The sequence below is a fragment of the Xiphophorus couchianus genome, chromosome 20 (assembly GCF_001444195.1).
Source record: "Xiphophorus couchianus chromosome 20, X_couchianus-1.0, whole genome shotgun sequence".
Lineage (NCBI taxonomy): Eukaryota > Metazoa > Chordata > Actinopteri > Cyprinodontiformes > Poeciliidae > Xiphophorus > Xiphophorus couchianus.
In genome coordinates, this window is record NC_040247.1 from 27,391,784 (window position 1) to 27,415,677 (window position 23,894).

The 23,894-nt window shown below is 42.3% G+C and overlaps 1 protein-coding gene across 1 annotated transcript; it reads left to right on the top strand.

Moving 5' to 3' along the window:
* Nucleotides 1-3,755: 3,755 nt before the first annotated feature.
* LOC114136118 (metabotropic glutamate receptor 6-like) lies at nt 3,756-22,963 on the top strand. Its single transcript, XM_028003913.1, has 11 exons — nt 3,756-4,308; nt 7,162-7,739; nt 11,905-12,121; nt 14,722-14,857; nt 14,975-15,129; nt 15,423-15,563; nt 15,676-15,876; nt 16,539-16,678; nt 17,935-18,558; nt 18,643-18,954; nt 21,501-22,963. Exons 2-11 carry the CDS (start codon nt 7,209-7,211, stop codon nt 21,738-21,740), a joined length of 2,697 nt encoding a protein of 898 aa, XP_027859714.1. The 5' UTR covers nt 3,756-4,308; nt 7,162-7,208; the 3' UTR covers nt 21,741-22,963.
* Nucleotides 22,964-23,894: the final 931 nt, after the last annotated feature.

Sequence of the window (23,894 nt, forward strand, 5' to 3'; positions counted from 1 at the left end):
GTCATTGTTTGGACAGATTATTGTGGCAACTCCATGTATTTAGAAATTGTAACAAGAATGAATCAGACTTAGTTTTCTGGGCTGATGTCTTTAGTGTTTCCCATGATGTCACACAATGGAGCAGTGTCTTTCAGGAGTTGCTCAAGAGTATATAACCAGGTGTGCCTCTATTTAATCGAAATACTTTAAGCTAATCAGAAAGCTTCCTAAGCGTCCCCATCATCTTCTGGTTTTCCCCAAATGATTTAATGGCAAATTAATCTTAGTGTAAACATCTGAATATAAGGATGTAGTAAAAATACTCCTTATCAGTCTTGGCAAGTAGAAATAATTTTGGTCATCCTAACTGACCTAAAACATGAAAAGTTTATTATAAGACACAGAGAACAAAAAAAAAATCTTAATAAAAATTGGATTTTTCTCAATAAAAGCATTCCAAAGCCTTGAAAGTCTCCAGAAGAGAAATGAGTCAAAAAATAACTTTGCGTGGATCCTGAGAGTTTGGCCGAATCTGTAGAGAGAGTCTTTGTCATCAGGTGACGGATAATCCGTGCTTACCTGACTGTGGCTGCACACAGCAGAGGGAGACAAACACACACACGCACACCCCCACACCCTTTCATGTTAATATAAAACAACAAGCAGTAATCCACAGCGAGTGTCTCATAATTCAGTCTTTGTCTGCTGCTCCCACTTTTGGATTGTATTACTAGACAACACAGCACAATGGTAATCTATTTAAAACCCTTATTTCTTTCAACTAAAATAACACAGAAAACCAAAACCTTACCCTACCGACAGGGTAGACTGATTACATCCATATAACAGACAAAATTAATAGCTGAGTAGTTAGCAATTTCACTGCAGTACATTTTATTTTATTCACTCAATTAAACTGAAACATCCCCAAAACCTCTGAACGACGTTTCATGAATTTTGTACGATTAATAAAACATATTTCGTCGATCTGGTGCAAATGAATGAGTTGCGAGTATGAGACGAGAGAAGGAGGTGAAATAAGTACCTTGCTATAATAAGACACTGCAGAGGGATAGAATGAAGAAACACGCAAGCCGACACACACACACACACACACACACACCAGCTTGTTATTATGAGAACAAACGTTTTGGAGGCAGAATGATTATTATTGTTCAATCTGAATTCAGTGAACAGGATGCAGCCATTTCAACCTATTGTTTCAGTGGGTTACTCGTGCTACTTTGCATTGTAGACAGCTAACAAAATGGCAAAAAAAATAAATAAATAAATAGAAAAAATGACATTAGTATTAATTTAAAATATGTCAGATTATGCTTAACTGCATAACTTCAGTACTTGGGTAATAACAACATCCAGTGTTCAGAAAGTTATCTCAGTTCAAACAGTCACACACCTTCCTGTCTAAATAATGCTGGATGACAGAATAAAGCTGCTACAACACTGCATGTAGTTTGAGTCAAGTTTCAACGCACACCCAGCAGAACCGAGACGTTTTCAGACTTGCTGGGCTTTCTGCATTAAAGAGCCGCTACCAAAAGGAGTGCCAATTATTTCTTAAAATTTTACTGCCTTTAAAATCGGTGTTGCCAGAGGTGGGAGGGGACGAAAAATCAGCAGAGAGAGAGAGAAAGACAGCAACGCTTGTGTACTTACACGACTCATCCAGTACGCAGCGTACGCCATGAGGGACCACAGCTGAAGCCTGCACTTCTCTTCCTGCGCTCTCAGAAACAAATCCTGCTTTATGTCATGCCTCCCCTAAAGACGTGCCACTCCCTCGCAGACTGCACCTTGCCGCATACTGTCTGCTCTGCAACACTTCCTTTCTCTGACTCAATGGATGCAGAAAGTTTCACAACTTTCGAAGGAATTTCGGGCTCCTTATCAAAGCCACACGCAGCGATCTGTTTGCAGCATTTTACCGACCTGCTCCACCCAGTGTACATTTTTTTTTTTTTTTTTTTTTTTTTTTTGGAAACGCAAAAATTTAAAGACAAAATCCTTAATAGTTATCATTAGCGTTCCAGAAGTCTTAGTCATCATTGCCTCTGGACAGAAAAGCAAGTTTGTTGTTAGTAGCTTTGAAACGTTCAGTCACTCGTGTCTCCTGCGTGGTGCAGACGATGAATCGGGTCCAAAAGTGCCACAAAAAAAAAAAAAAAGTCCTGTATGTCATTGTGGAGATTGCATTGTTTGGCACTTTATGAGGGCTAGTAATGAAAGCAAAGATCAAACGTACCTCCTTGGTGTTTTTCTGATGGCCGTGGCTTCTCCTCTTATGTGGCATCTTTGCAAACCAGGACGGATAAACCTTCTCCAGCTCCCTTTGCGACCCGACTTGTCTTTCGGAAGTCACCGTGTGAGTTCGGACCCAGTTAAGCCGAGCTGCCCCTCCCGCTGGTGGGGTGGAAAATGAGGGTTTTAGGAATGCTTACAGAAGATGGCAAACCCAAAAATGATTCAGCATGGTGGTGTGTGGGTGTGTGTGTGTATGCGGGTGTGTGTGTGTGTGTGTATGCGGGGGTGTGTGTGTGTATGTGTGGTTATCTGAAACAGAAAAACAATAAAGATACATATTAATAGCCATGCGAGCAATAAACAGCTACACGTAGATACAGGACGAAAGTGGCCTGCAGCACCACAGAAATCCACCAGAGGGCACCACAACACCACAAATGAACAGTCGGGTAAATGCAACAAATAATACAAATGACAAAAACCGTCAGAACACATGGAATGAATGGTAATTCCTTCATATTCCCTGAGGGTATTACCATCAGGGAATATGAGGGTAATTCCTCATATTCCAATATGTTATCTGGCAATAACATATTGTTATTGCCAGATACAATAACAATATGTATCTGGCAAAGTATAGTATATAACCTGAGCTGTTATAAGTAAACGCCTGCATTGTCGGCAGCCAGAGAAACACGAGGACGTCATCACCTCCTGGGCCAACAACCGACACAAACACAAATATCCGACATGAAACTGCACACTTACATCATAAAAACGCACACAGGTTTCATACACGGAAGTCCAAAGAAGGATTGATGGTGGATGTCCGCGGATGCCACCGAGTACGGAAGAGGATTAGGGCCACCGAAAAACAAAATTCTGACTTTAAAGTCAGAATTCTTTTTTTTCTGAGAAAAAAAACAGATGCATCTTGGGTAATGCAGTGCCAAACAAACGGACGGACTTTTAACAGATATTATTAGGTTTTCATTAGTAAAATGGCAGCAAATTAGCTTATTTCATAACTTCATAACCTTTGACCTTCTCTCCTCTGGTCTGTTTAACAGCTACAGTCTCAGATCAGCTCAGCCCTCCAGGACTGTCAGCAGCAGAAACAGAAACTTTATACCTGTTGGGGAAAATATAGACTATATTTGCTTTGCATTTCCTCGCATGATGGCAACGATATAATAGGATCCAATTAGATTCTTGATTAACATGAATACCTTGTTAATCAATGAATACCTTGTTGTACGGAGTTTTGTTCAATGTGCCCCTTTTTTAAATTTGAGCCCCTGCCCCTCCTGGCCTCTGCACGGCCCTGTGTGTGTGGGTGTGTGTGTGCGTGTGTTGACGGGGTTGTGATAGTGAGTGGATATGGTGTGTTTGTGTTTGTGTGAGAGAGAGGGAGAAAGAGAGAGAGAGCAAATTGCTGCTCATCTAATCTCTCAAAGTGATGGAGGGGGAGGAGGGTTTTTTCTCCTTTTTTTGCTGCAGCTGCAAGGGAGAGAGAGCAAAAAGTGAGCTTGTCCACCTAGTGCTTTCTTCACAGACGGCTGCATGATAATCCCAATCTGAGGCCATTAGTGCTCTGAGAGAGAGAGAGAGAGAGAGAGAGAGCGAGTGTTCACCGGAGAGAGGGAGGAGTGACTGCTCTGGACAGAGACGCACGGCTGAAAAAAGGACGGCAGAACAGGAGGAGAGCTTTTAAGGGATTTGGCGGAGATTTGGAGATTCTCATGCCGTGATGTTGCACTTATCTCTGCTCCTGCCACGATACCGCGCTCTGAAAACCCTCCAGAGCCTCTTCTTCATTTAGGCTTTTTTTTAAATCACATCCGTTATTTTTTTTTTTCAAATATTTTCTAACTTGTTTTTTGTTTAGTTTTTTTTTTTTATTTTATTTTTGTTGTCTTTTTTAACCGTGCAGAGCAGGCAGTCTGAGATGACAGAGCCTTGGGTTTGAAGTGCAGTCCGTCCAAACGGGACCGAGGTTGGAGGCCCGCCTGGAGAATCTCCTGTGATGGATGAATGAATGAAGAGTGATCCATGAAGAATGGGCAGGTGAGTAATGACTTGACTTCATACAAGTTGTTTGCAACTTTTTTTTTTTTTTTTTTTTTTTAAAGTGATTTGTCTTACTTTCTCTATCATCCCTGTATTTTGTATTTTGAATCTGGACAGATTCAGTGACTTCAAACTTCTTTGGAGTGAAAAACATCAAGTAAAAATGTCCAGGCTCCACAGACAGCTGTGGATGTTTCTCTCTCTCTCTCTCTCTCTCTCTCTCTTGCTTTTCTCATGCAGATATAATCAAGCTGGTTGGGGTTTCGAGGCACGGATTGCCCCGTCAGTTTTCGTGATGTTTTCTGGTTTTGCAAAATTTATAATGTTTTCCATCATCGGCTCTAAGCCCTTCACGATAAAAGCTTCCAGCGTTCCCTCCGTGTCATCCTGCAGGTTGTTTACAAAACTCCTTATCTCTGCTTTTTTGGTTGCTTTTTAAATTTTTTTTTATCAACTTTACTTTTTATGCACTTGTTTTGGCCTTCTTCCTGAGTTTTGTTTTAGTTGTGTAGTAAAGCAAAAGCAGAAAAAACTAAAACAAACGTTAGTTCCTGAAACAGTGCAACCACAAGCACCTAGCTCAGGGGCGTCAAACTCATTTTTGTTTTGGGCCAAATCCAGATCATGAAGGTTCTTAAAGGGCCGGTTGTGGCAGAACGTATTGATAAAACCCTTTCACCAACTGTTAAAATATCAATTAATTCTTAAAATTAAATATTATTGAACATCTATTCAGTTCCTCCAGGATTTTGTGATTCTTTTTGTGTTTTTTTTGCAATAAAAATCAAAGTGTTTGTGGTACTAAATTAGAAATATTTGCAGATAGTGACGCTTATTTATGATGGTGAATTTGACTTTTTATTACTCGCTGTATAGATCATGAACTACGATCTGACATCAATGAAGGCTGAGGCAGCTGTTTAGTACAAGTAAGAACATATTTGAAAATGTTTGAGTAAAATCTGCAATAAACTCCCAATCATGTATTAGAAAACATTTGCTAATTTGTTGACTATGTTTGAATTTTCATAATTCTCAAGAAACTGGAGGTGATTGATACAATTTGGCAGCAAATAAACAAGAACTGCATTGATTTGACTTGTAACATAATATTTAAGCACTCTTAGTGTTTAGAATCTAGAGGGCCACTTGAAAAGCTGCGGCGGGCCGGTTTTGGCCCCACGGGCCTGGAGTTTGACACGTGACCTAAATTCGGCAGTGACAATGTTCGATTTTTGTAGCCGAAATATGTCAAAACTGTTTTGATACTTTCAACATTTTTCCCCCCAAATTGGAGTTTTCTTGTGATTTATGTAACGATGAAAGCCTGAGATTCCCCTTGCTTTCACACACCTCGGTGTCCATGACAACCATCTTTTGATTTCTCTCTTCCTGGTAGAATAAGAGTGAAATCAAGGAGTGATCCAGAATTTCAACTCTAAACTCTGGATCACTCCTTGACTTTTAGAGGTTTCTCACTTTTGCTTTTTTTAAAAATTTTTTAGCAGCTTTCTCTTTGTTGCCGTCTTCCTGAAATGTTGACGTTTGCTCGACTCACCGTGGGAAGAGCTTTATTAATGTTGCGTATTTCTTTCTGAATCCGTCCTTCTTTCTCTCTGCGCTGACTAATGTTTGAGTCCTGGCTGCAAAAATCAGAGCGAGTCACCAAATTTAGCTGCGAGGTTGGTAAAAATGAGGCGGACCGTTTACATCTCTCCTTCGACAAATTGTTCGGTTTACGTTTATTGGAGAAAAAAAACCCCCAACTGATTATTACGGTCATGGTCTGATCACTGCGTACGTTTCCTGTAACAGGACAAAAACCTGAGCCCTCTGTCCTCCGTGCAACACGCTGTGTGTAATGAGAACAACTGGTTCCCACCGGAGAACAACCCTAAAAATACAGTCAACGCTACAGTGGAACGCTTTAGATTGAAACGCAGTCATGTGTTGGAGTGGCCTAGTCAAATTCCAGACCTTTTTTTTTTTTTTTTTCTTGAGCTGCTGTACAAAACAAAACAACGGGCAGCAATTCAAGTGTCTGCTTCGTAAGACACTTGGTTTTTATTTGCAAAACATCTAATTGATACACCAATCTTCTTTTGTGTGTCATATAAAACCCATCTGAAGTTGGTCTAAGTGTGGGAAAACATGTAAAGGAGTACGGAAACTTTCTGAGGATCCCCCCTACAGCTGTGTAAGGGGGATCCTACACAGCTGTGGAAACAATGAAGAGACCTCTGAAAACCTCCTGGTTATTCTACCAAATATTTATTCCTGAACTCTTCCTGAGTTAAAACATTAGTATTGTTGTCTCTAAATGAACATGAACTTGTTTTCTTTGCTTTATTTGAAGTCTGAAAGAGCTGCATGTTTTTTCGTTATTTCGACCGTTTCTCATTTTCTGCAAATTAATACTAAATTGTTGCTTGGATTTTCAGAGACATGTTGTCAGTAGTTCATAGGATAAAAGAACAATGTTCATTTTACCTAAACATTTACCTGTAAAGAGTAAAATCAGAGAAATTGATCATTTTAAGTGGTCTCTTAATTTTTTTCCCCCAGAGCTGTAGATTTATGAGATCAAGAAAGAATTTAAAAAAAACAATTAAAAATGTAAGCTTTATTTAACCAGGTAAATAGACTGAGAACAAATTCTCACTTTCAACGACGACTTCTTCAGAAAACATTACAACGTCATACAAACGAATATCATACAAGTTTTTCTGTATGTTATCATGTTTTCTGTCTTTACAGCAGAAAACAGAAGAATATCGTAAAACAGAGAGAAATAAAACACGATATTTATCCCCCTGACTGCTCCTGTTTTCTGCCCCCGGGGCTCCACAGGTAGACGGAGTGGCCCGGTGCTGCCAGTACCTCTGCTGGACATCATCATGATGCCAGAGGCCTGTCTATACCGTCTCCTCTGCCGTTCCACTTCGCTGTTGGCGTCCCGTCCATGGCTTCGTGCGCTTTGGCTCCTGCTGGTGGGCTCCAGCCCCCTCTCACTGGGCACCCAGCCCCAGTCCAGCCTCAAAATCGAGGGCGACATCACCCTGGGCGGGCTCTTCCCGGTGCACTCCCGGGGCCCTGCCGGCGTGCCCTGCGGCGAGATCAAGAGGGAGAAGGGGATCCATCGGCTGGAGGCCATGCTGTACGCCTTGGACCAGATCAACAGCGACCCCGACCTGCTGCCTAACATCACCCTGGGGGCCCGGATCCTCGACACCTGCTCCAGGGACACCTACGCCCTCGAGCAGTCGCTCACCTTCGTCCAGGCCCTCATCCAGAAGGACAACTCAGGGGTCCGCTGCTCCAACGGGGAGCCCCCCATCATCCCCAAACCGGAGAGGGTGGTGGGAGTGATCGGGGCGTCGGGCAGCTCCGTGTCCATCATGGTGGCCAACGTGCTCAGACTGTTTGCGGTGAGGTTTTACTTCTTTCTGCTAATGAAGGGAAATGGCTGAGTGGCCCGAATGTCCTCCTTCTGACCGACAAAGACGGAAGCGATAAACTGCACTGGTCAACAGCTAAAAAAATGTCTGGGGTTTTTCAACAGTTTTAGGGTCATTTTGATGAGCTGAATCCAGAAATCACATTGGTTTTACTCAATCAGGTCAACTTCCTGAACTATGGAGCAACATGAGCATCAAAATGCGCGACTTGTTTTCACATCTGGATCCTGAGAATCTGGATCAGTGAGTGAACAGCAGGAGGAGAGACTCCACCAGCACAGAAAAGAGATGGAGAATTTCACACAATGAAGACGAAATGTTCAGTTTATATGTAGTTACCCTTATTAGTGTTTATTATTCAATTTACAGAAATATAAGTTTGTAGATTTAATTAACACACTTTGTTAGAAAACCATTTGGTTCTCCTAAAACCATTTTTTGGATAAGAAATATTAACAGAAATGAACTGATAAAGTCACAAAAATGTCATGAATTTAGTCAGGAGGTCGGATTTCTCTAAATCAAATAAGAATAAAAACCTGATTGAGAAAAATTGATGTCACTTTAGGATTCAGCGGTGCAAAATAATCCTAACCCAGTTGAAAAAACACGAACAACTTCCAAAGAATATTTTTCATAACCCAGTGCTGGTTATGAAAGTCCAGTGAGTCAGGAGTGAGCTGTAGATACTTTACATGGGTCCAGAGATTGTGACAGACATCAAATGGAAGCTTTAGTTGATATTTCTGAAGGTTAGTGAAGCGGGGGGAAAAAAAATGTAAAATTGAAAACGTTTTCCACTTCATAAACACTCTAAAGCAACAATTGTTGTATCGTTTTCCAAGTTTTCAGTTTATCTTCAGCTTTAATGGGTTGACTAATAACTTCTGTCAAAAATGACCAGCTCTTTTCTAACGGTGCTTATTTTCTATCGTCTCTATCTTTTGATTTTGGTTCCTTTACAGTCTCAACTCACCAGTTCAGCACCATATTTGGGTTTTTTTTGTTGTTGTTGTTGTTTTTGTCCTAAAGCCCACCATTTGACTGAAAGCATCTGTGTTTGTAATATTGTTTTTGTTTCATTTGGTGTCTGAAATTAGCATATTGAATTTTGATAATGAAGTGTTTTGTTGTGCAATAGCCACAATCTTGTTTTGATCTATAGGTGTTTGAACGTTTGGTTTTCGTTTTATGTTCCTGTTTTGACTGCGTGTTTGCTTACATGTCGCTACTTTTTGGTTTATTCCTTTATATTAGTTTATTCATCCTCCTCATTTCTGCTTTAAGCTGGTTTAAGTACGGTAGTTTAACGTTTCTTTCCGTTTCCTGTTTATGTCAGTTTCAGTATTCTTCCTTTTCACTCCCCTCTGCTTTGATTCACCCGATTCCCCCTCCCCAGCTGTTTTTCATGTCCTCGTGTGCCTCTGCCTGCTCCCTTCCTCAGCTGCATCCACTCACCTGTGATTAGCCCTTCTGGCACCGTTCTCCCTCAGTGTTGACGCTGCCCTTCCTCTTTCGCTCACTGCTGGATCCTCTATTACGGTGCAGAACTGTAGCACAAAATGAAAATCAGTAAACTTTTAGGTATTCAGTCCCCTTTAATATAATACCTCTAAATAAAATCCAGTGTAAGTAATTAGAAGCCACATAATGGATTGAATTTAATCTCGGTATGAATCCAGAGGTGTTTTTGAAGGAGAGCCTCAGTCTACAGCTGATGTGGGAAAATGTGCTGGAAAGTCAAACATTTCTCAAATCTGAACACCACTTTGTTTTTTCAGACTTCATTCGCTCCGAATTTTGTGAAACATTTACCGTTTTTATTTCAGCTCATAATCCACACACACTACTTTGTGGTCTTTCTAATCAAATAGTCATAAAATACGCTGAAGTTTGTGACTGTAGCGTGACAAAATGTGACGCATGTTTAACTCGCTGCCTCCGTACGGCGTTGGCTCGTTCTGTGAAATCCCACGTTCGGTTATCCGACAGGCCGAGCTTGGAGGGAAAACAAAGTCGGGTGTTTCGTGCGTGCCCGCCCGAACGTCGCGCGTCACAGCGAGCGTGCTGAGGCAGCAGCCAATGAGAAGCGGCTTGCAGTCGAGGCAGATGTGAACTACAGAATCATAGATCCCAACCTCCTCTTATAAAACAAAAACCTCTCAGCAGCTCAATGGATCAGAAGAAGAAAAAAAAACAAACAAAAAACACAGCATCAGAGCAGCAGGATGGTGCTGATTCAGGATGAAACTAACTTATGACCTGGGTAGGGTACATTTAGCTAAATGCTGTATTTGCTCCTGATATCCAGATAGCAACAGACTGCAGAGGCTCCTAGTCTGAGATACAATATATACTGAACAACTGATCTTAATCAGGCTGGGTTATTTTTGTCTAATACATTATTAATATTATAATTATTGTTACTGTTATTGTAGATTTTTGTGCAATGACTGTAAACCAGGCTTCCTGCCTTGACAAATGTCCACTCAACACTAGTTTCAACTTTTGTTCCAAACATGTTGCTGCTATGAAATAGCTGCACACACTTAAAGAGCAGAAACCAAAGAAGCAGCCAAGGGGCCCAACTGGATCAGCTGCAGAAACCTGAAGAGTCTATCAACGGGACAACCTTCAGTCCCTGCACTCCGCGAATCCGACCTTTTATGGAAGATTGGCAAGAAGAAAAAAACAACAACCTGTTGTTGGGGAAAAAATAAAAATTAAAACATTGTAGGGGATGTGGCAGGAAACGCTCTCGGTAGATGACACCAAACGACTTTAGATGAACACCACACGTTTTGAGAAACCCACAGATCTGGTCAGATGCGGTTTGAGTTGGGCGTTGACCATGACAGTGACCCTAACATACACCGACTTTGATCAAAAAACATTCGTGTGTTAAAATTTGGGAAAAATGAAAAGGCTTCAAAAACAAGGCAAACGGTGACAGGATGAAAAGCGATTGCAGTTCAGTTTGCAATAACTAACCCATTTCACTGTTTATTTATGTAAGAATTAACAACTCTAATGGAAGTTAACTACCAACACAAAATCTGTCATTGTGTCTTTTGCACACCCGCCTCGGGGAAACGCAGATTTTTTCCCCCTCCTGACTCATGAATTCATGACTCATGAATTCACGGAGGGGATTGCTGTGTCACCGATGTGGCTTATTGATTGTACCGCCAGAATTAGAGCGGACGCCTCTGTGGGATTAATTTGCAGGGGATTACACGTTGTCTCACTCATTAGCGATTTGTATGCAAACATTTGGATCTGCTCTGTGATCCTGGTGCAGACTCTTCATTAACGTTCATAAAAGAGGTTTCGTTTTTCGGGGGTGGGAAGGGGAACCACCCCCCCCCAAAAAAAAAAAAACCCAAAAAAACGCTTGAAATATCAAACAGGAAATTAGGAGTTTGGAAAGGTTCAAAACAGCTGCTACGCTGAGCTGCATCAAGCAACGTTTATTGTATGGCTCACAGCTGAGAAATGCTAACCTTTTTCTAGTCTCTTGATCGCCGTCTCTCCCTCTGTGCTTAACATAATTTGCTTAAAACCCCTATAATCCTTCCAGATAATCTGTGAAATGGTTCTCGCCCCTCTCTCCTTCTCCCCCTTCCCCAGCCCTTGTGTCTACCTTTGTGTTCACCCCCCTATCCCCCCTCGCTCCCTGCGGAGGGCCTCGCCGATAAGCCACGCTGAAGCCCTGGATGGCATTAGCAGGTTCAGGGTTAAGGCTGCCAACATGCACTGCCGTCATTAAAAGAAGTAGCACACTAGTAAATTAATCTCCATATCCATTTTTTTTTTTTTTTTTACCCAGAAACAAATGCTTTTAGCTTGTTGCATCTGAATTTCTATGTCAGCCACTAAGAGTTAAATCTAGACCAAATGTTTCTCTTTTTTTTATGCTCAACATCCAGACAGGATAAATATAGAAAGCCTTCACTTAGACTTTGTGTTTCTGTGAGTAAGTGGTGCATCATCCTCTGACATGGCTCAGTGCGTCCTCTTGTCATTCCTTTTTTTCACTTTTTATTCACGCATCGGCCTAATAATCAGCGCCGCTCACATTTTCCACTCGACCCGACCCCTCTGCTCACAGCTGACCCCGTCCCGTGTGCCTCAGATCCCCCAGATCAGCTACGCCTCCACCGCCCCGGAGCTGAGCGACAACAGCCGCTACGAGTTCTTCTCCCGCGTGGTGCCGCCGGACTCCTACCAGGCCCAGGCCATGCTGGACATCGTCAAGGCCATGGGATGGAACTACGTCTCCACGCTGGCCTCCGAAGGCAACTACGGGGAGAGCGGCGTGGACGCCTTCGTGCAGATATCCAGAGAAGCAGGTCGAGAGTTCGCTGCCCGTGAGACTGTAAACGTGCTGCCACAACAAGGGGGGGATTACTCATCGAGCTGCGCTGCTCTCGCTTATTAAACGACTGGAATGCGAAAGGGCAATCCTTTAATACTCAATGATGAGCAACTGCAGCTCGTCGCCATATAGATCTGCCGTTAATATATCGATTCAATACCATTAAAAGAAAGTCAGACATCAGTGACCACAGAGGACACGCTACCACTTTTTGACGTTTATAGCAATTTTTACAATCAAACCGCTGGCAAAGATGTGTACAAGGGCTTAAAATGATTTTTTTTCTATTGCAGGAATATTATCCTAAAATTTCATAATTGAATGGAGGAATTGGTTTTAATGGTATAAATTTTGGTATGCAAATTTATTATTGGGGCCTTCTCGAAGGGGCTGGAGCGTCGTTTCATGAAATGATGGCGAGCGACATGGGGGTGGGGGTGAGAGCAGAAGGGCACTTAATCAATTATTGATTATGTAACTTGCACAGGCAACAGCTGTTGCTAGTAAATTCAGAAAATGCTGACTAGAAATCATTTTTCCGCCATTATTCTGGCGCCCTGTCTAACCTAGCAAGCCATACGTCACGTTAGATACCCACTTTTTGCACCACTGTGTGCAGCTAAAAAACTCTTAAAATAAGTGCAACAAACACAGTTTTTAAACAAATCAACTTTTTAAAGTCGCTTAGAGTTTCTAAAATATTCTAGCTAAGAACCAATCACTTCCTGTTCACCTTGAGATTAGATGTATTATACATAAAACTGTAGGGAGGAATGGCATTTTAGGGTCACCACATCTCAAGAACTTATGTTTCTCTTTCTCCAAAGTTTCTTTGAACCCCAGTGGGGTGTGTGGCATTAGGAACTTTATGTAATTTCAGAATGCTATGTTAAATTTTTTTTAAAAATCTGGTGGTCTGAAAGCAGGAAACGGATCGGCATTCATAATGATCCGAAACATTTGGCCAAGTCACAAAAATAGCAACGATTGAAATAAAGGCAGTTATTTCTCAAAAGTTAGATTTTTCCTGATTGACGGATAACTTAACTGGGATAAAAGATAAATGTTTTATGACTGTTCACACATCTTTACCAAATGGTTTGCATGGGGATATGTTTTGGATAGTGTGCAGTGCAAACTGAGCAGACGGTCACGATTTCTTGTCGGGGAATCGTAACGAGTCAGACGTTAACACCAAATCCAGAGCTAACAGCTGTGTTTTTACACTGGAAAACCAGAGGGAGTCGTGTAAATTCCCTGCTGCCACACTTGGTGGTACTTAGTGCTGCTACACAAAAAGCTAGCGTGCCAAATTAGGCTCTTTAACAGTGTACTTGCTAAACAGCAGCATGCCAGCAGAAGTCTCAGAGCCCCTTGCATGACCCTACGTTCTTGAATCTTTCATGACTACACTACTAAGAACTTATTATGCCTGACTTTTGAGATAAGCCAGGGCAGCAACCAAACCATGTACACCTCCTATCAATATTTGACAGCATACATGTAGCCTTGCAAAACTGCTTGTACATATTGATTTTTCTAGACAACTGTCGGTTGTGCATTTCACAAAGTTGGTGTTTCACGGAAGTGTGGCAAGAAGAAAACTTCCTGAAGGCTTCTTGATAGGTGTTCTCTTAACACCTATGAAATAGTCCTGCTTGCAGTTGGCAGAGGACACAACAAGCATGTGGAACAAGATGCTTTTGTTGACAATGAACAGATAATTTATGCTCAAAAACCAATGAGAATTAAATAAAACACATTGGTTCTGATAGCTTTTCCCCCCTAATAAATGAAATCATCATTTAATAGCTGGATTTTGTTTCTACTCGTCGTTTGATATTAAAATTTGTTTGATGACCTGAAACATTTAAAGGAGTAGTACTGCGTAAAATCAACTTTTTTGAGTCTTACAGGATGTTATGATGATATTCCCTCGTCATACCTGGAGAGTTGCCTTGATTCTTTCATGCATGTTTGAGAAATCCTATGGTCTCCGACGGCAACCTCTCAGCTGTGCAAAACGCTTGGGTGGACCTAGCTCCGCCCTCGAGACACAGCTCCTCCTCTGAGCTGCAGTTTCCAAGCTTCTGAGCTCCGGCCTCATAGAGCAGCGCTCTCCCGCTCAGCTCCTTCAGACTAGTCATCAGCAATTAGCAAACATCTGATGGAACCGTGCATGCTGAAGAGCTACTTCTCGGTAAAGCACTGGTATAATCGTTGTTAAAGGGTTAATAGAGGAGCCATGTTGTGAAGACTTCCTAAAGGCGGAGTTTCAGAAAGAGCAGGAGTTTTTAAAAAGATAGAGGCCCAATTACGAGGCGCTAAATTACAAAGCCATGTTTCTTTTAAGTTGCATTTGATGCCTGTAGCATTTTTATAACAACTGAAAGTAACACAGTTACTTGATTATGCTATAAAACGGCGCTGTGTCTGGAAAACACACAAGAAATTTGTGGGAAGGTAAAATACTTTTCACAGCACAATATTTAATTTCCCTTTGGAATCAATAAAGTATTTTTGAACTGAATTGGATGTACAGTCCCCATATTGTCTGTACTGCCTGTTTTGCAGGGGGCCTCTGCATCGCTCAGTCCATAAAGATCCCCAGAGAGCCCAGACGAGGCGAGTTCGACAAAATCATCAAGAGACTGATGGAGACTTCTAACGCTCGCGGGGTAATCATCTTTGCTAACGAAGACGACATCAAGTGAGTGGAGCTCCGCTGGCTGCCGCTTTTACGATACGAGAGATGACGAAATCCACCACAGATCCATTATATCCATTATACTTCTTTTCCATTATATTTTGTGCTTGTGTGTTTCAGACGGGTGCTGCAGGCTGCGAAAAAAGCCAACCTGACAGGCCACTTCCTGTTTGTCGGGTCCGACAGCTGGGGGGCCAAAAGCTCCCCCATCGAAGATCAGGAAGAGGTGGCAGAGGGAGCGGTCACCATCCTGCCGAAAAGAGCCTCTATTGATGGTATGCGAGATTTATACATGTGGGACGCCTGGGTGCACATCCAAAGGGATATTACATCTGACAGTCATCGATGAGTCAACTAATAATGCAATAGAATAGTTCACAACTGATTGATAAGTCCGATCTGATATCGTCATCCTACTTAAATTGAGGAAACCAGAATCACATTCAAACATGCTTGTATAAAAATATGACTTTTTTTCCCCCCTTCTGATTTTCACCCCAGCTGTCTGTTTCACTGGCGTATAAGCCCCCATGAACTTGAACTCAATACGAAATGCTTCTCGATCCAGGGTTTGACCAGTACTTCACCTCGAGGTCCCTCGAAAACAACAGAAGGAACATCTGGTTCGCTGAATTCTGGGAGGACGACTTCAAGTGCAAACTGACTCGACCTGGCATAAAATACGACCCCGACAGAAGGAAATGCACAAGTGAGGAGGCCACGGTTTCGATCCGCAGTGAAGACACTGACCGTACACGTTTGAAACTTAACCTCGGTTCTGTGTGTGTGTGTGTGTGTGTGTGTGGCATGTTTCCCACCAGGCGAAGAAAGAATCAGCCGGGACTCTCAGTACGAACAGGAGGGCAAGGTGCAGTTTGTCATCGACGCCGTGTACGCCATGGCCCACGCGCTGCACAGCATGCACATGGACCTCTGTCCCGGCTCCATGGGCGTCTGCGAGAAGATGGACCCCGTGGAGGGGCGAATGCTCCTCCAGTACATTCGCTCTGTAAACTTTAACGGTGAGTCACGTTTAGAAAAGAGGACAAACTGAAAGGAAATCAAGATTTAGAATCACAAAGGAAGCTTTGACAAAAAAAATAAATAAAATAAGATGATTTAAAGGAGAGAGTGGCAGAAGGGAAGGCCAGATTTAATGTGAAAGCTTTGAGATGCTTTCTGCTTATGCTCCAAACTGCAGAACACAACACGTTGCTCTCAAAGAGAGTCCCCTCCCCTTGGGGCTACCTCCTCGGTCTTTTGTGCGCATAACACTCCCGCTTTTCATGGCTCTCTCGTCTTTTATAGAAAAAGAAACACAGTTTGAAAAAAATTAGAAATAAAAAAAGTGTTCTATGAAAGCATCCTATTTACTACTTTCCTCCTTCCTGGGCGACCTTGTTTTGTATAGAAGACTTTCTGATTGAGAGCGCCTGCAGGGACCCGAGAGGAGCATTCAATCACGTTAGGGCAAGAGAGCAGAGTGCGCTGAAAGACTGTACGCTTGGAGCTGCTAAAAAGCATCCTGCACTTAGCTTTCAAATGACTGCGCAAGACTAAAGTAAGCAACACTGTATTCAACAGTGTGTGGGCATTTTCTCTCTCTCTCTCTCGGTATCCTCGATTTCTCTGTCACACGTCTTGTGTGGGTTCAACTTCTTAAAAGTCTTCCTCCAAACAACAGGGAGCGCAGGTACGGCAGTGATGTTCAATGAGAACGGAGACGCTCCCGGTCGCTACGATATCTTCCAGTACCAAATATCCAACGTCAGCAACCCCGGCTACAGGGTCATCGGCCAATGGACAAACCACCTGCGACTTAACGTAAATATCTGCACGATTCAGACCTCTTATACCAACTAATGGGAAATTACTAAAATAAAAAAAGTATCTGGTTTTGACAAAGAGTCAGTAGAGAAGATAAAAATAATAGTGACAAAATAAAAAGTTGGAAAAATCAATTAGATGCGAGTCTAAGTGAGAGGGACTTCAGTCCACAATGGAAGACTTCATGTAAGATTTGGATTATGCAACTTCAACCTTTCCAACATTTTCCAGTGTGAGAAATCAGCTGGCGTGAATAAAGTCAGAAATATAAGTAGAAAATTCAAACCTTAAGTAACTGCATAACCCAATCTGACTGATTGCCTCATAAAACTTATTGACAGTTGAAGTAATAAACTGTTTTTATTTTAATACTTTTACTTTTAATGGTGTACAGTTATGAAAACAAAATTATTTATATACCAATCTGTCTCTTGAGTCTAGAAATATTTTGAAACTCTACATAAGGGGTCGTAGTCGGATACATTTTATACAAGATAGTGATCGCCTAAACAAGAGGATCACTATCCTCTTGATGTACGCACAGTATGTGGCTACATAAAATCTAAAATAAAAACTTGGTCAGTTTAGTAGTAGTTAAATAAACATGCTTTTTTTTCGTTCTGCTCTTTACAGAGCAACAAAACTCTTACTAATTGATATTATCCGTTTAATTTTGGACAACTGCTCAGGTAGCTAGCCTCTGGCCTCCTGTTTGACAGAGATGCTAGCTAATTGTGCTAGCGTAATAAGAAGGAGAAAGTGGTGCTCTTTAGGTCTCCAAATAACAGTGTTGGCAAGATTGTAGCAACTGGCTGTATGGACCAATAAGTGGAGGAAAGGGGAGCGCTAACATCTCTCAGGTAACCTGGGGAAACTGGTCAGTCGGGTTTTCTCCAGCATTTTGTTAAAAGGACTTACTCTTCTATAAAGTGCAGCACAATCTGAAAGCAAGTAACTTTCAGTTATAAGCAGTATCTTTTTTTCTTGGAAAAAAAAATATTAAAAATTGTATTTTGTGGTTTCCTTGTTCTAATTGTTCCAAAGGAGCAATACTGTTCCCCTAAATGCTAAGCTAACCGTTGAGTATAGTTAGCATTCGTATAATTCCAGCAATACCACATTGTGCCACATTGTGAGTTCTTTTTTTTTCAGCTGTGTCAAATTCAGCAAAAAATATTTCCCATTAGTGTTATCTACGTAATGACAGAAATCAAGACTGGTCACACGAGTGTGTGTTTGAACATCTATTGTAGCTGGAGGAGATGCAGTGGTCAGGAGGTGACCGCAAGATCCCGGAGTCCGTGTGCAGTTTCCCCTGTGAGCCCGGTGAGAGGAAGAAGATGGTGAAGGGCGTTCCCTGCTGCTGGCACTGTGAGCTCTGTGACGGCTACCAGTTCCTGCTGGACGAGTTCTCCTGTGACATGTGCCCTTTTGACATGCGGCCCCTGAAGAACCGCACAGGCTGTCGGCCCACGCCCATAATCAAGTTGGAGTGGAGCTCTCCCTGGGCCATCATCCCTGTCTTCCTGTCCATACTGGGAATCCTAGCCACAACTGGAGTCATCGCCACCTTTGTCCGATTCAACGACACGCCCATTGTTCGCGCATCTGGCAGAGAGCTGAGCTACGTCTTGCTGACGGGCATCTTTCTCATCTACCTCATCACCTTCTTCATGATTGCGGAGCCCAGTGCGGGTGTGTGCACCATACGCAGGCTGCTGCTAGGTCTCGGGATGTGCATCAGCTACTCCGCAATGCTCACCAAGACCAATCGGATCTACCGGATCTTTGAACAGGGCAAGAAATCTGTCACGCCTCCCAAGTTCATCAGCCCCACTTCTCAGCTGATTATCACCTTCATCCTTATTTTGGTTCAGGTAAACCGGTTAATGGTTTTGTGACATACATCATCGCTTTGGTACCTACAGCAGTCTAATGCTTCTCTCACTCTCTCTCTGTAGTTACTGGGGGTGTTCATTTGGTTTGGCGTGGTTCCCCCTCACACTACCATTGACTACGATGAGCTAAAGCCTCCGAATCCGGAGTTTGCACGCGGGATCCTGAAGTGCGACATGTCTGATCTGTCCCTTATACTCTGTCTGAGCTACAGCATTGTGCTCATGATCACCTGCACGGTGTACGCCATCAAGAGCAGAGGAGTCCCGGAGACCTTCAACGAGGCAAAGCCCATTGGCTTCACCATGTACACCACCTGCATCATCTGGCTGGCCTTCGTTCCCATCTTTTTTGGAACAGCACAGTCTACAGAGAAGGTAGGGAACTCAAGAATGAGCCCAGTTTTCTGCTCCCCAACATCTAGCTGATATTTTTTTTAATGAGGAAATTTTTTTAATTATGAAGTTTCTTCGATTTAAAAGTGTCACATTGTCAATTGTTGCTGTAATTAAAGTGGTAGAAATAAGACATTAAAACAAATGACAGGGCCATTTGAAACTAGGCAAGGACGACTAGTAAACATCACCTCTAGTCTTATTGAGGACTTAGAATACTTCATACAGTGAAATGTACTTTCACTATCCTGTATTCAGACATTTCAGACTGTACCCTCGGCGCATGTTCTTACCATTCACAAATCTAAGCGTCAATGAACACAAGGGTGAAGCAGGGTTCACTGCCTCACATCTTGCCAACTGATACAGTAGGAATGCTACACTATTGCCTTTTAACTGCAGATATATCAAAACACAAAACACCTAGGCTGACTGAGCCTTATTAAGTAGTGCAGTCCCCGAACCTTTGAATTTTTGCAACTTATGCGCCACCCGTCACTCATACTGAACAATTCGGATTGTGGCCTGTCAATGCAGGTACGCCTGCACTGGCATTTCAATGAACCCTACATGAGGGCCATTTTCAGAGAATACCGCACCAACGTCCGCGTCTAATGTAAATGCTAGGCCACTTGCTCGGCTCGTGTGCGCTTAAGGCAAACTTTTAAAAGTGTAACTAACTCAGTCGTAAGGGCTCACCACACGGGGGCGATCAACGCAACACGCAGGGAGGAATGTGAATAGAGCAAGCATGTGGAAGAAGATTCTCTGACCAGAGGAGACCCTAACTTAACTTTCTGGGCTACGTCCAAAAGAGTATGCGGTGGAAATCCAACATGTCACACGTTCATACACCACGGTGACACATGGTGTCAGAGGCAGCATGCTGTGGGCATGGGGCAGGCTAGCTGAAGTTGAACAGTAGATGGATGGAGACTAAGAGTTGTGAAAATGTTTGCAAAGGACTGTTGGTCTAAAAAAAAAGACAATGGGTGATCTGTCGACTCCCACTTGAGACAACTCTCTCCTTTATCCCTATGAAGGCATTAAATTGGTGCAGTGGCTGAAAATATTGCAACACACAAAGGCAAGCACACTCACAGTTGGAAAGTGAAAGAAAAGAAACCCTCAAATCCTCAAAGTGAAATCTCGGTTTGCTGCCTGTCAAATCGTATTTGCTTTCCGCTGCCCTCGCAGAACATCCTGCCACCACTGTACTTAGGGTTTAAATTAGCTTTGGGGTTATTTTCTGCCGCAAGATACGGGACCGATGGAGGAATATCGGAGAAAAAAAATACGGATAGGCTTTGACTAATCGAGAGCCGCATTATGACTCAGTCAAGCTGAAACAATTAAACCCTTGGGGTGCTTTTAAAGTCTTTTCACCTCTACAAACTGGAAGTGAAGTGAATGAAGACAGGAAGGGAAGACGACAGGAGGACAGACGAGCCGACGGGATGATCCGGACCGCTCGGAGACCAATTTAACCGTCTCGTTCAATTAATCATCACTTTGGGGGAAATGGCTAAATATAGGCCGCGTCTTCTGTCGGCGTGGTGAAAGTGACATCTGTTACCAAGCCGTCACGTGCAGAGAGCCTCGCGCGAGGAGGAGCTGGTCTACCTGTTAGCCCGAAACATGGCGGCGGCAAAAGTTATCCGTTTCTGAGCACCTCTCCCTGCTTGCCCCGGGGCCAAACACAAACACACACACACACACACGCAAATATACACACCCACACCCACACACACACACACTCTCTCTCCACTGTACCACAAAATCACTGAAAGCTTTTCTAAGAAAGAAGATTCCTCCGAGAAAAAATAAATAATAATACAAAAAAGACATGCGAAAGACAGCAGAGGACAGCGGTATAGCCTCAACTGAGAAGCGGCAGGATGATGGTTGGTGACTTATTTATGGCAGACATATGCATTATTCATGGCACATACACTTCATGTTTTTTTTTTTGCCTTGACAGACTTTTTGAAAATATATAATTTCACATGTTATTGGTACCTTTTAGCGACGCTAAGAAAATAAAGCTAGACAAATGAAATTATGAGAATAAAGCCAACATTATGAGAATAGTATTACGAAAATAAAGTCACGATATTACGACTTTATTCTCAAAATATTGACTTTTCTCCTATTGCAACGGTAGCCTCATATTATTTAGACTTCATTCTCGTAGCACAACATTATTTTCGTGTTGTTTAGATGTTTTCCCTCGCAGTACAACTTTATTCTCATTTTATCTTAGTATGGCCGCAGTACTCCGTCATACTTTTTGATTATTTTTGCCCTATTTTTTTTGCAGAAGTAAAGTAAACGGTGAAGAGAAAATGTCGTGAAAACCCAGAAATGGGACATCTTCTCCAGACTACATATTCAGAGACATACATCATTCATCAGGGAACACTGGCCGCTGTGGTTTAAAATGGAAAAAATACAATAAATACGACAGCCTGTTCTCCTGAGCCTTGTCGTTGTTCCCAGATCCCCTGCTTGTGTTTCTCTGTCTCTAGATGTTCATCCAGACCACCACCCTGACCGTCTCCATGAGCCTGAGCGCCACCGTGTCCCTGGGCATGCTCTACATCCCCAAGGTCTACGTCATCATCTTCCACCCGGAGCAGAACGTCCAGAAGAGGAAGCGCAGCTTCAAAGCCGTGGTCCAGGCGGCCACCGTGTCCACGCGCCTGTCCCAGAAGGTCAACGACAAGCAGAACGGGGAGTCCAAGATGGAACCGGACAGGTCTCAGTGACATTTAGAGCTGGAAACATCTGAGCGTCTGTTTCTGTCCTTGAGTTGTGGAACCAAACTACCAGCAAATGTGGAGGTTTAGAAAACTTTATTCAACCTGGAGGGAAACATGGAAACAAAGGAAAAACTAACACTCACACACATAGGGACTGTAGCAATACTAAGCCGTCTTGAATCAAATGGAAAAACAACTGGTTTTTTTATGCTCCTTTATCCACTGACTGCTCTAGTCTGTAGGTGGATAAAAGGGGAGGAGTTATTAATTACATTTTAAAAATATGAAATTGGTGCACAAGTTTGAATTCAATGTTGATTTTCTAATCCAAAAAGAAACTAAATGAGACGTAGAAGCTCAAATACGTACGTAAACATCCGCCGATATTTGAGTAAATGTCCTTCAGCACACCGCAGAGAAACCATACACTTTTTAAGGCAGTCAGCATAATTCTGGCATAATTCTGCACGGATATTTCACCATTCTTCTTCTTAGGAATGGTCAACACATTTAAATCGCATTCATTCCACAAGCCTAAAGTCGGCCTGCTTCATGCATTCCAAAAAACAGTTTTAATTAGGAGTGCACCGATACAATTTGCAGATAGGACGATACTTACAAGAGAAGCCGATCTTATCTAACTCTGCAAAGGTGTATCCTTTTTCTCTCCTGGCTTAAGTGACAGATCTTCTACCCGGTCACATCTGCACGTTGCCAACGATTTGACTATGCTGCTTTATTTACCAACTTTTCAGACCAAAAAAAAGTTGGTCTGAAAAAAGCCAACCTTTTCAGTTGGCTTTTTTATTGGCCAATACAAAATTTTGGCTGATTTTGTATCGGCCAAAATTGGAATCGACAGGTCAGGCTTTTCAAAAGATAGGCGATCGACTGGAAAACTTGAGTCGGTGCAGCTCTAGTTTTAATGCGTCACATCCACAGGTGACCAAGTTTCAGGCGACTGGCTGTGAAGTTCAAGAATCTTGATCTAGTCCTCCTGCTTCAACGATCAAACATCCATCTGCAAATTGTGCCTGAAGTACAAAATCTGTGCGGGTTTCAAAACAATTTCTACATTCCTACATATACTGTATGAGCCTATAGTTATAATTTTCACCCTTTGTGGAGAACAAAAAATTCACATTTAATTTCTATTTTTAAAAAAAATAAAAAATGCTGTTTGGGTTTAGAAACCACCCAAACAGCATTTTGGTTCAAATGGTTCTAATCCGTCTCGATTGGCCTACGATTGGTGGACATAAACGTCTCAGCAGGACTGTCCTTATACCTCAGCACAATGGATGCGTGTTAGAAGTTTAAAACGCTCCTTCGGAAATACTTCTTAGGAAAAAGAAAAGCATTTTCCTTTGTCCTACAGGAAGATTTACATCGTTAGTGGAAGCCGTTGGGACTGAGCGGCTCCTAAAGCACTGCATGGTCTCTGTGTTTCATGTGTTTCTGAATGTTTCACACGTTGTTTATGAGGGATGACCGTCTCGTATCACACTGGAGGGAGGTAGATTTAAAACATATCACTATGTCTGTATCGCTGCTGGTCTCAATAGCCAGTCGCTTATGTCACGCAATATTTCTTTCTTTTTACTAATGTAATAATGAGACAACCTAATTTGTTTTTAGGTGGAAACTTCATTTTAGGGGCACAAACAGGACGTGGGTGATTGTGAGCAGGATGTTTGTTCTCTACCTGGTACTTTCGCATAAGCATTCTGGAAAACAATGTTTGGTATTTCCCCATATTGTTTGTGAAAATATGAAGCATTCTGTGAAAAGGTCAGGCTGCGTGGCTGCCAGAGCGCAGCCGATCGGCCTTCGTCACGATGAAAATACAGTCGAGGAAATGTTGGGAATGATTAAAATGACACCGAATCAATACGAGCTCATGTTCGCCTAATAGACCTGTTTTAGTTTCCTTTGTAAACTTCATTCATCTCAGGATTTTCTTTTGGGGTTTTTTTTACAACAGAGTAAATAGTTAAGGAGCACGAATTGAACTTTTTCACTTTCTTGTTTCACCGAACTAAAGAAAACGTTTTTACCCGTTGGTGGTGCTTCTTTGTTTGAAGGATGGGCTGTAGGTTAGCGGTCCTTTTTTTTTTTTTTTCAGAAATTAAAATTTATAAGTTTGAAGTGTGAAAAGGT